Source organism: Pediculus humanus, genomic scaffold (genome assembly GCF_000006295.1).
Source record: "Pediculus humanus corporis 1103172108194 genomic scaffold, whole genome shotgun sequence".
Taxonomy (NCBI): Eukaryota; Metazoa; Arthropoda; class Insecta; order Psocodea; family Pediculidae; genus Pediculus; species Pediculus humanus.
Genome location: NW_002987764.1, coordinates 81043 through 93213, shown reverse-complemented (window position 1 = coordinate 93213; position 12171 = coordinate 81043). Strand labels below are relative to the sequence as shown.

General features: G+C 27.8%; 1 protein-coding gene across 1 annotated transcript; it reads right to left on the bottom strand.

Moving 5' to 3' along the window:
- Positions 1–8738: 8738 nt before the first annotated feature.
- On the bottom strand, positions 8739–9786 carry Phum_PHUM425190 (uncharacterized protein; the record flags this gene model as incomplete). The annotated part of the gene is made up of 3 exons (XM_002429216.1): positions 8739–8936; positions 9012–9414; positions 9698–9786. The coding sequence occupies 3 exons, from the start codon at positions 9784–9786 to the stop codon at positions 8739–8741; spliced, it is 690 nt and encodes a 229-aa protein (XP_002429261.1).
- Between the last annotated feature and the right edge of the window lie 2385 nt (positions 9787–12171).

Here is a 12171-nt window from a genome sequence, read left to right as displayed (position 1 = left end):
GACTTTGTGAAAAGTGAATGAATGAATGAACCTGAATGAACCTGAATAAAAGAAAAAAAAGGTATTATTATATCATAATTGTAAACGATTTTAATAATTGATTAATTTTTTTTTTTTCAGGTTCGTTGGAAAATCTAATAATAATGATAATAATGAACGGTTAGACAGTTGAAGAAGTTGACAAAAAGTTGATGGATTCGACGATGGAAAAGGAGAACCAGGATGATGTGGGGAGGGAAGCGTGAGGACAGAAAGGATTTCGGTCATCGTGGGAGCAACGAGAGGGACCCACGTGCCACACACGTTCAATAAAAGGAAATTAGGGAGAAGAAACCGTACAGGAAGGAGAACGGGAGAAATGGGAAAAACTTTTCTAGGATTCAAAAGTGAAAACAGTGATGATAATAATAATGATAATAATAATTTTTCCCCCAAACGAAATTTCCCTTGGGAAATTTATTACGTCACGTAATAATTTAATTTTAAGTGACGTTTATAAATATTCATACGAATACGTTTTAAAAAAATTTCTCACGGTTTTTCTTATGACACGATGCATTGATAAGAATGATAACGTTCGTTACCGATTAAATATAAACGAAAATGAAAACGTCACGAATTTTCGATAATTAAAACGTAGCTCTTGAGTTTTAATTTTATAGTAATACGAAATAAAATAGAAAGTAAACCCCCCCCCACAAAAAAAATGGCTATAATAATGATGATGATGATGACGATGACGATTTTTTATTTTCGCGTGTTATTTATATTAAAAAAAAAAAAAATGAAAATGATGAAAGTAGAATTTTTTTTTTTTCGTGATTTGAGAAAAAAATTTTAACTTATTAAAATTGATCGTGTCAATAACAATCGTAATAACGTGGAATTCGGTGAAATTGTCACGATTAAAAATTACCGTGTAACTAGACAGAAAAAAAAACTGATATTCGCGTCCGAAAAAAAAAAACCTAACCGAACTTAATTTTTTTTCCCCATCCCCCTTTCCCCTTCTTCCCCTTCCCTCTCCCCTCTCTCTCTCTCTCTCTCTTTAAAATAACAAGGAAACGAAATTTTCCAGGATTTCAAAAAAAAAAACCGGAAGTAAAAAATGAAACCAACAAATTTCGCGAAAGTGGAATAAAAAACAAAGTCGAACGGGTAGAGAGAGAGAGAGAGAGAGAGAGAGAGAATAATGATTATGACACGTGGAAGAAAAAGAACAAAAACAATTATGCGATTTCAAACGACACACGCACACGCAAGAAACAAACGTATTTTGTTCTCTCTCTCTCTCTCTCTCTTTTTTATTAAAGGTCAATAATATTTAAAATAAAAACGTGTACAAACGAACAAACGAATGTAATTTTGTTATGATTTATATTAAGAGAAAGTAGGCAGGTACGCAGGTAGTAGAGCGAGAGAGTCCGTCAAATACATCATCATCATCATCATCATCTGAATAATATATTTAAAAAACCGTGTGAAATGAAATACTTTTTTAAATATTTTTTTTTAACCGCCATTTGTCGGCGTATCCGTCCGCCATGTTTTTTTCTCACCCCCCCAATAAACAAAAAAAAGTCAAAGTTTGTTTTCCGGGGAAAAAAACTTATTATTATTATTATTATTATTATTATTATTATTATTATTATTATTATTATTATTATTATTATTATTATTATTATTATCATTATGTACAAGAAAAAAAAACGTGGCACCAGATTGCAAACGTTTTTTTTTTCTTTTTTTTTTAAACTGTTGTAATTTTATCCAATAGCTTTTTTTTTCATATTCGTTCATAGATTATTTTTTTAAATCAAAAAAAGCGCGGGAAATGAGTATTATTATTATCATGTCGTCACACAACATTTTGTAATTATTATCACGTGATTTTTATTAATTTTATAGCGCTTTAAAATAAATATAGTAACTGAAATGTATGTGTCAAAACGAAGGAAACAAAAAAACTTAAAAAACTCTGGAACGGAGGTTTAACGCATTTGACACGTGGTTTAACACGTGGAGAAAATAAAAATATAGTTTTCCGAAATTTTTTATAGTCTATAACGAATTACTATAACGAAAAAAGTGAATATTATTTATCAGATGTTATCAATTACAAAAAAAATTAATTTTTCAAAATAAAATTTTGTAACTTTCGAATCGACTATATATAGTAGTTATAGTTATGTACTATATATAGTATTTATAGTTTGTGCTATAAACATGAGAGGCGAACGCTCCTCGTTTTTCAAACATTATTTATTTATTAATTAATTAAACGTTTTTCGAAAATAATTAATAAAAATTTCTCTCTCTCTTTTTATAGACTATAAATTTATCCGTATTATATATATTTATAGTTTGTCTCTATGCTGATCTATAATTTTTATTCTACGCTATATAATCAATTTTTTTTTGTTTTAACGGTTCGTGAATTTGAAAACGACGTCAATATAATTACTGGACCTTAAATAAATAATTAATTAATTAAACTATAATTTTATTTATTGTTTAAAGAAAAAAAAAATAGTTATAGCAATAGACTATAAGAGACAAACTATAAAATTGAGTTGCGCTATATATATATTAAACATACATCGAATTTGTTCGAAAAAAAACACAAAGTTTGAAATAATTTCATTGTCAGGAGGTTGTTTACCTTTAAAAAAAAAACTTCTATAAATTTATAGCGTTGAATAAATTAATAATTTATAGTCTATAAAATTAATTATACATAATCGATAGTTTTTTTAAATGAATTTTTTTTTATTATTATGGCGATTAGTTTTTTTTTTTATCTTAAGGTGAAATTTTAATCTCTTTGTACGACTATAAATGCGACCATTTATAGCGCGTAATTATTAAAGCGATAAATTTATAGCAAGGAGAGAAATTTATTTTTTAACGCGAAACAAATTTTTTTCTTTTTTTTTTTAATCGTTTAAATATCGAGAACGAATGAAAGTTTTTTCTTTTTTTTTTTAATTTACGACATTTAAAATAAAACGTCAACGATAGTAATAATAATATAAAATACAAGCTATAAAAATCTTATAGCAATTATAGCGATGTAAATATATATATATATATATATATATATATGTATATATATATATTTATAGCACGAATAATTAATTGAAAAATTTCATTATCATTTTCCACTTATTTTCATCGTCATCCTGAATTTAACATTTTTAAATCGTTTTGTTCCGAATTAAAAGAAAAAAAATTGTTTTGCTATATTTTATTATTGTATAGACTATATTTTTATAGTCTATAAGTTTTGAATGCGTTATTAAAAAAAAAATTATTAATTAATTGTAACATTCTTTTTCTTTTTTTTTTGTTTGTGACGAAGTTAAAAAATATGTATTTTGAAAAACAAAAAAAATTTTTTTTTCTGCTGTATTAAATTGCTATATTTTATAGTTATAGCGTTCTATAATTTTTTATTTAAAGAAAAAAAAATTTTTTTTGTTCTTAAACGTTGACACTTTCGTTTAAAATTATAAATTTTCACTTATAAATATTTTTTTTTTAACTAGAATAGTACTATAAAAAAAATTTTGTTGTACTTACGAGAAAGGTACCAAGTAAAAATATTAATGATGATGATGATGATGGTGATAATGATGATAATCCAATGTTATCAAACTGTAAAAAAAAATTCAAGTTTAAAAAAAAAAACAAACCGTCGAGTACGAAGTTGGCACTATAATGATGTTTAAAATCATACTCACCAACAAGCGGATGAATTTCGGAGGATGGATGGATGGGCGGATAGTTGGTTAACGACCATTTTGTAAAAGTGGTGGGGAAAATAATAATAATAATAATAATTTTGTTTTCGTTTTCATTGCAATATATATATATATATATATATATATATATATATATATATATATATATATATATATATATATATATATATATATATATATATATATGAAATTCACATTTTTTTCTTTCTCTCTTTCTTTTTCTTTTTCTTTTGCTCTCTTTCAAGGCCGGTTAGAGTTGGTTGATTTCATTACTGAGGTCAATAATAGAAATTTTTTTTATTATTATCATTATCATCATCATTATTATTATTATTATTATAAATATTGTTTTTTAGCGTATGGGAGAAGAGTGAAATTTTTTTTTTTTTATATTTCCAGAGAATTTCGAGTGTTTGATTTGATCAAAAGTTGGTTTACATTTTTCACAGAGTTATGATTATGGTTATTATTATTATTTATTATTATTTATTATTATTATTATTATTATTATTATTATTATTATTATTATTATTATTATTATTATTATTATTATTATTTTTAAACTTATTGTGATCGTGCAGAAAAAAAATTGATTTGAACGCCCTTTTTTCTTGTATGTAATTTTATCGTTTTAAGTTTTATTGTAAATTTATCCTCTCTCTCCCCAATGAAAAAATGTAAACTTTTTTTTTTTTTTTTTTCAATTTATTTATTTATTTTAATTTTATTGCATAAAATTACATGTTGAATAATTATGGGGAAAAAAAACCCAAAAAAAAATTTAATTTTAATAAAAATATAATTTATTATTATAAATTAAAATTTATTTATTTTTTTTTCATCCATAATGTACATCCTTATACACAGTATACAAATTTCAATTTTTTTTACCTAAAAAACATCGAAAATTTTGGCCAAATGTATCAGAAAAACATAATACCCAAGGAGGTATAGAAAAAAATAAAATTCAAACAATGGATTCCCGCTTAAAATAAAATGTGTGTCAGGTAAAATATACAAGGTCGACCTTGAATGCAAAAACGTGACCATGAAAATTTTCACAAAATAAAATTTTAAAACTGGTGGCCTTGTATTCAAGGTCGACCTTGGTTGAAAAATCGTGACCATGAAAATTTTCACAAAATCGAAATGTAAAACCAATGGCCTTGGATTCAAGGTCGACCTACTTTAGAATAAATCGTAAACGTTGGATTTTCGCGCTCAGGGTCATTTTTAACTTAATTTTTAATCGAAAATTTTTTTCCGATGTATCCGTAAAACATAATATCCAAGGAGGTATAAAGTAAAATAAAATGCAAAATTTGCAATATAATGCAAAATATCGCAAAATTTGTTTTTTTATGTGTCAGGCAAATAAAAAAAAAATGGATGTGTACTGAGTACACTTAAAATCAGGTATGGAGATTTGGATGGGTGCATGGAGATTTTATAATTACTCGATACAATAAATAAATTAATTACAAGTATTTTTAATATTTTTTTTGGCAAAATATATTATAATGTAACAGGTTAACAAAAGAAAATGGAGGAGTTAAATAATATACAATCAATAGATTCACATTTAAAAGAGGAGTACAAAGATTTTTTATCCACAAAATACTATAAGTAAATTAGTTCCAAGTATTTTTATTGAATTAACTCTATTCCTTCCTCAGTATGACAAGATATTTAGCTCAACTTCTACTTATAATCAGCTCAGGAGATGTAACAATTATTAAATGGAGTCTGTTGTTCCTTTTCTTAATTCCCATCGCTAAAATCAATTATTATTATTATAGGTTACCAATTCCTCCTGACTTGATTCAGATTAAGACCTAAAACAATCAATGCAACTTTTTCTGTTCCCATTTGCCTTTTAATTTCTTCTGAGATTGGGCTTTGCTATCATAAGTTGCAAGTTGCCCTTCTTCCATTATCTCATTTTCTTTATTTTCTTGGACGATTTGTTTTGCCCTTTTCAGAACTCCTTTTTTTGTAATTTTTTCTTCCGTATGTATAATTGGGGCTAAGATAGGGTCCTCTTGATGGGATTCTATGTATTTTCTCATTCCAATTATGGCATTCTGGTATGCCGCTTCTATTTGTCGTAATCCTCTTCCTCCTCCATCTTTCCTGCTGACGCATAATCTATCCACATCAGCTTTTGGATGTAACGCACCATTCATAGTTAATATTTTCCTTGTTCTTCGGTTCAGGTGCGTGATTTCTTCTTTTGTCCAGTCGACGAGGCCAAAACTGCATTCTATTACTGAAACTGCTAATGTGCCGATGGCGTTTAACTTATTTCTTCCATTCAGTTCCGACTGTAATATAAGCCTCAATCTTTTAAAATATTCTTTCTTCAATCGTCTTCTATATTTTCCTTTTGTTTTAACTTTCCTCTGACAATATTAACTCTGGCACATTTTTCCAAACCAAATTTCATGTTGATGTCAGAGGAAAAAGTTTGAACCGTCCTTAGCATTTTATTTAACTCCTCTTCATTTTTTGCATAAATTTTTAAGTCATCCATATACAGCATATGGGTGATTTTCCTACCTCCCGGTACCAACTCATATCCTTGATCCTTGATATTAAGCTGTCTGGACAAAGGGATTAGAGACATACAGAATAAAAGTGGCGACAATGAATCCCCCTGAAAAATTCTTCTTCTTATAAATATTTTCCTAGAAGAGTATTTTTGCACTTCCAGCTGGGTGCACCAATTTTTCATACTTTTCTCGCAAAATGCTGTAATTTTAGGGTCTACTTTATTTATTATTATTATTATTATTTTCACTCATAATCAAATTTTCAATATTTATTCCAAGTTTTTACCTGAGTCCCGAATATCAACGATGCTGCTGTTTGATGGATAAGTTTCGTCTTTTTATAACATATGACATCACAACAATTCTTTAAAAAAATTTTCCTGAGACCATTTTATTCGATGGAAACGAACTCCTGGGCTCCAGTGATGACTGACATCTGTGGAGAGGCGGCCAGAAACAGGAGACGTGAAATTCACAACCTTGTCAAGAGCTTTTGGGTTCTATCTTTATCTTGTTATCATTTTGCTCTATTACAATTACAAATCAGTCATCATTATCTTTAGGTGTAAATTTTTTAAGTATACCTAGTAAAAGAATATGCTTTTTCCTCAGAACTATTTCAATACTTACTTTTCCTACTATTTCCCCATTTCATAATTTCCTCGCTTAAAATAAATGTAAACAGTGGATTCCCGATTGAAAAGGTCATTTCACTAAAAATTTTTCACTAAAAATATCGAAAAATTTGCTCTGATGTATCAGAAAAACATAAGATCCAAGGAGGTGTAAAGTAATATAAAATGTGCACAATGGTTTTCTGCTCATAATAAATTGCAACATTGGATTCCTCCTTATAATTACTTGCAACATTGGATTCCCGCTCAAATAAAATGTAAACATTGGATTCCCGCTTTTTAAAATTCAAATACGCGATTCTCGCTCGAAATCAGGCGCGGAGATTTTATATACGAGAATTTTTAATACTTTTAATGGCAAAATGCGTCAAAAATGTTACAGGCAAACATAGGAAAATGGATGTGTACAGAGATTTTATATTCACCTGATACAGAAATTAATTAATTACAAGTATTTTTATTAAACTACATTCATTTTTATTTAGAAAAACGACAGGAGGTACTTACCTCTCAACTACTTATAATCAGGTCAAGATAAGTAAAATTAATAAATTGAGCCTGATCATGTGCTTTTTAATAATTCCTTACATAGACTAACAGGAAAGTAAACAAAATTTATTAACTTGTATTATAATTGGTATATTTAAAATCGAAATTAATTACTCAAATCATGTTTTTTTTTTTTTTTTTTAATATTTTTATTTTCTCCAGCGAATAAATTTATTATCATCATCATCATCATTTTTTTTTTTTGAATTAAAAATAGTTGGAAGAGGTTAAAGGTTAAAATGTTGATAATTTTTTTATTTCGGTCACAATTCTTTTTTTTGTGAGGAGAAATATTTATTCTATTAGAATAAATTTTTTTTTTTTTTTTGGTTTTTTGGGCGGGCAATATTTAAAAACGCGAAACTGGAGAATAAATTACTTATCAATTACTCGCGTGCAAAAAGACATATCCGGTTAATTTTTTTTTTTTTTACTTAAAAATTTTTCTCGAATGGATTTTGGAAAAAAAAAAGTTTTTCTCTTACCTCATAATTCCAGGCGAATTTATTCAAAAAAAAAAAAAAAAAAGGAAAAATTCCCGATTCCAAAAAAAATCTTCTCATTATTATTATTATTATTATAATCATTCATTTTCTAATTCCAGCGATGAATTTTTTTTTTTCTTTTTTTTAATTTCATTAAATACGTGATCGGATTTCCAAAAAAAAAAACTGGAAAAATAAAATTTTTACCTTTCCAAAAAAAAAAAAAAAAATTCAATGACGTGAAAACAAACTTTTCACGTTAAAAACTCGTATAAATAAATAAATTATTATTATTATTATAAACAAATTTTTAACTTATCGTTATGATAATAATAATAATAATAATATATGTAAAAAAAAAAAAAAAAAATGAAAATGAAAATACATACGTGAAATCATTTGACCGTTTCCAAAAAAAAACAAAAAAATTCCAGAAAAAAAAATTAAAATGCATGAATGATAATGATATTAATAATAATAATAAATAAAATGGCGGGAAATGAATTTTTTTTTTTCACAATAAAAAGACCGTTCGATAAATATGCGGGGGGTGCGTGCGTGCGTGCGTGCGGGGGGTACACGAGTTGAAATCAGGTAAGAAAAAGAATTTTAAAAAGAGTTAATTGAATAAAGTTTTTTTTTTTTTGTTTTGTTTAACTTATCAAGTCTAGTCACATTTAAAAAAAAAAAAAAAAAAAAAAAAGTGCGTAATCATGATGGCGCCACCTGTTATAACAACTTCATTTTTTTTTTTCATGAATTTTTTTTCGAATTTCCACCACCCGTAACGGTTTGAACACCACCGACGCCACCACCGTTATTATTATCCATTTGAAATGGCGGAGATGTCGGTGAGATTTGTACGGATGAATGCTGTTGAAATTGTTGTGCTTGTTTTTCTATCATTTCCTTATTGACCGGACAAAGACATGGCACTAATTGCACGTTGTGCTGTCGGGAAAACATTTCCTTTTTTTTTTCTCTAAACAAATTTCGACGAGAAGCGAAATCATTTTTTTGACTTACCTGAGCGTATGATCCGTAACCGCCGCCGCCGCCACCACCACCACCACCCCCTTCGTATGGTAGCTGTTGCTGTTGTTGTTGCTGACTCGAAACTTGATAAGTTAACGAATCGTATTTAGGTCCTCCTTGTATTTGAACGTTTTGTCCATTATCGTATTGTTGTGGATTTTGTTGAAATTGTTGTTGTTGCTGTTGCTGATGAAGTTGAGCTTGAGGTTGCTGCTGCTGCTGCTGCTGTTGTTGAACTTGTTGCTGTTGAACTTGTTGTTGATACTGTTGTTGTTGACCGTAATCTTTATAATTACTATATCCTGGATTACCTCCACTGTTTAAAGGATTCGGTATCCACTGTTGACCGTTGAATGTTGCCGTTGTGTGGGGTGCCCTGCGAACACAATCAGGTCTAACACAGTTTATTATTCATTTCACATTAATTAATTATCATCATCATCATCATTATTATTTTACATTTCACGAAAGGTTCAAAACGGTTCAAAAAAATAAAAAAAATTAATTACTCGTTTTTTAACAATAAAAAAAAGGAGAAAATGGCGCGTCATGCAATATATCATTATTATTTATCGCGACGTTAATAATTTTTATTAAAAGTAGGTACGCGCGCGTGCATTTAACATATAAATTAAATATGAAAGTAAAAAAAAAATGAAAAAGGTAAAAATACATACTGCTTTCTCATGGAAGTCGGTAGAAAAAATCCTTGTGTGAGTGGTGCACATAATAAAAATCCCAGACACAAAAAAAATTTGATACCCATTGACGAAAACATGTTAAGATGAGTAAAGAACTGGAGCAAATGACGCCGACGATCCTTTCGACCGACAGACAAACCAAAGAATAAGAAGGACCACCACATCATCATCATCATCATCATCCCTCTCCCCTCTGGGTATATATTTAGTACCTGTTCATCTCTAACAAGTTGACCCTTTCACGTTAAAATGTTTCATTTAAAACTTTCTGGTTTTTTCTTACTTGATTTATGTTTCATCTTGTTCTCAATTACTTTTTCAGGTACTTAGGATAAAAGGTTACAAAAAAAATTTTTTGTGCGCGGCAGTAAAAAAAAATTCAATTTCATAATAATAATAATAATAATAATAATAATTAGGTAAATCATTGGATTTTTTAAATAAAAAACACAATCATCGTATTGACCTTAGCAAAAAAAAAAAAAAAATGAGTGCGAGGGAAAGTTTTATGTATGGAATTAATTAAATAAAATTTAAATTTGCTTGCTACAAGTAAAAAAAAAAAAGCAGAACACGCGAGAAAGAAAAAGCAGAAGACGCGAGAAAAAAAAAGCAGAAGACGCGAGAAAAAAAAGCAGAAGACGCTATAAAAAAAAAAAAAAAAATTTTATGCGTACGAATTCGATTGTTGTAATTTACTTATTCTCACGATTTTTTCTTTTTTTTTTCTTTTTTTCCCGCACTACTAATAATTCGACCGTGAAATAAAATTTTCTTCTGCTTCTTCTTATTATTATTATTATCATTATTATTACTATTATTATTATTAATCATAGGGAGCAAATAAAAACAAAACAAAAATAAAATAAAAGTGTACATTTTTTTTTTCTCTCTCTCTCTTTCTCTCTTTTTACCTTCACTAGATGATCCCTTTTAGTTTTTAATTTTTTTTGGGGAGGTTTGGGGGAAGGTGGAAGGGGTAGGGGTTAGGAGGTTTCCGTTTACGTGAAACAAAACGTAAAGAAAAACCGGAAATCGAAAAAAAAAAAACATCCGTCGTTTTCGTCGCGTTCGAGTTTTCGAAAAAAAAATTTTATCACACGAAGTAGTAGTACCAACATTGGGGTAAAAAAAAAAATTCTATAAATTTTCAAGGTCGAGTAATAATTACCACGGTAATAAGGGTGGTTGTGATAATAATAATAATAATAATAATATTAAAAAAACCCGTAGCCATTAAAGGAAGAAGAATTTAAAAAAAAAAAATGAAAAAAATCATCACAACGCGATAATACGCGATTGTAATTTTTTTTTTTAAAGTAGGTACGGATACGACGAAGAAAGAGAAAGGATGATGATGATGATGATGATAATGATAATAATTACGAGTGTGGTCGTGATGACGATGATGATGATGATGATGAAAGCTTTGATTTCAATTTTTTTTTTTTTATTTTGAAGTTGAAAGAAAGGAAAAAAAAATAAAATTTTCAATCGAATTTCTAGTTCCACGCACTTTTCACGCACATTCACGCACATTCACACGCACACAAACACTTGAAAACAATCACCGAAACTCGAATTTTTTTTTTTCGGTTATTCAAACGTGAGAAATTTGCATTATTATTATTATTTTTTTATAATAAAATTAAATTTTTCGAGAGGAAAAAGGAGAACAAGAAGATCATAGGAGGTCACGAGGTGATGGGGTTGGGAAGGAGGAGGAGGAGGAAGGGGAGGGAACAAAGGAAAAATTTAAAATGGAAGAATGGGAGTGGGAGAAGTGGTAGTAGCAACAACAACAGGTAGTTTGCGTTGAAATAAACGTACGATTCGAAATCGGAATATTATTATTATTATTGAATATTTTTTACACGGTTAAAGAGTTCAAAGGTCATTTGATAAAAATAAAATTTAATATTAAAGATCAATATTAAGGGGGGGAGGGGGAAAAAAAAAGTTTTATGTTACTAAGTCTCGAGAGATTTAAACGTGAGAAACAACTTTTTTCTTTTCTTTTTTTTTTTTTTTTTTAAATTTTTGTTTGTCGTTGTCGTTGTTGTTGTTTGTCTTTTTCGAATCATCGAATTCAGGTTTTTTTTTGTGAATGAAATTTTTTTTAAAGAAAAAAATGACATTTTTGTATTTTTTTTTAAAGGCCGTAATAAATTTTTTCATCGTTGAATGAACAAAAAGACGAAGTTGAAATGAATATTTATAATAACTCGTTCTTGTTTTTTTTTTTTTTTTGGTTGGTATTATTATTATTATTATTATTATTATCTGGCTAGAATTTTTTTTTTTTTTTATCTACCTGTCGTCGTATACACCTGTTGTTGTTTTTTTTTTTTTTCCCATTTTTTTCCTCTTTTTTATAACGCAAACGGATTAAAAAAAAAAAAAAAAGAATTTTTTTCTTTTATTCAAAGATTTTTTAAATTTGTAAGGTT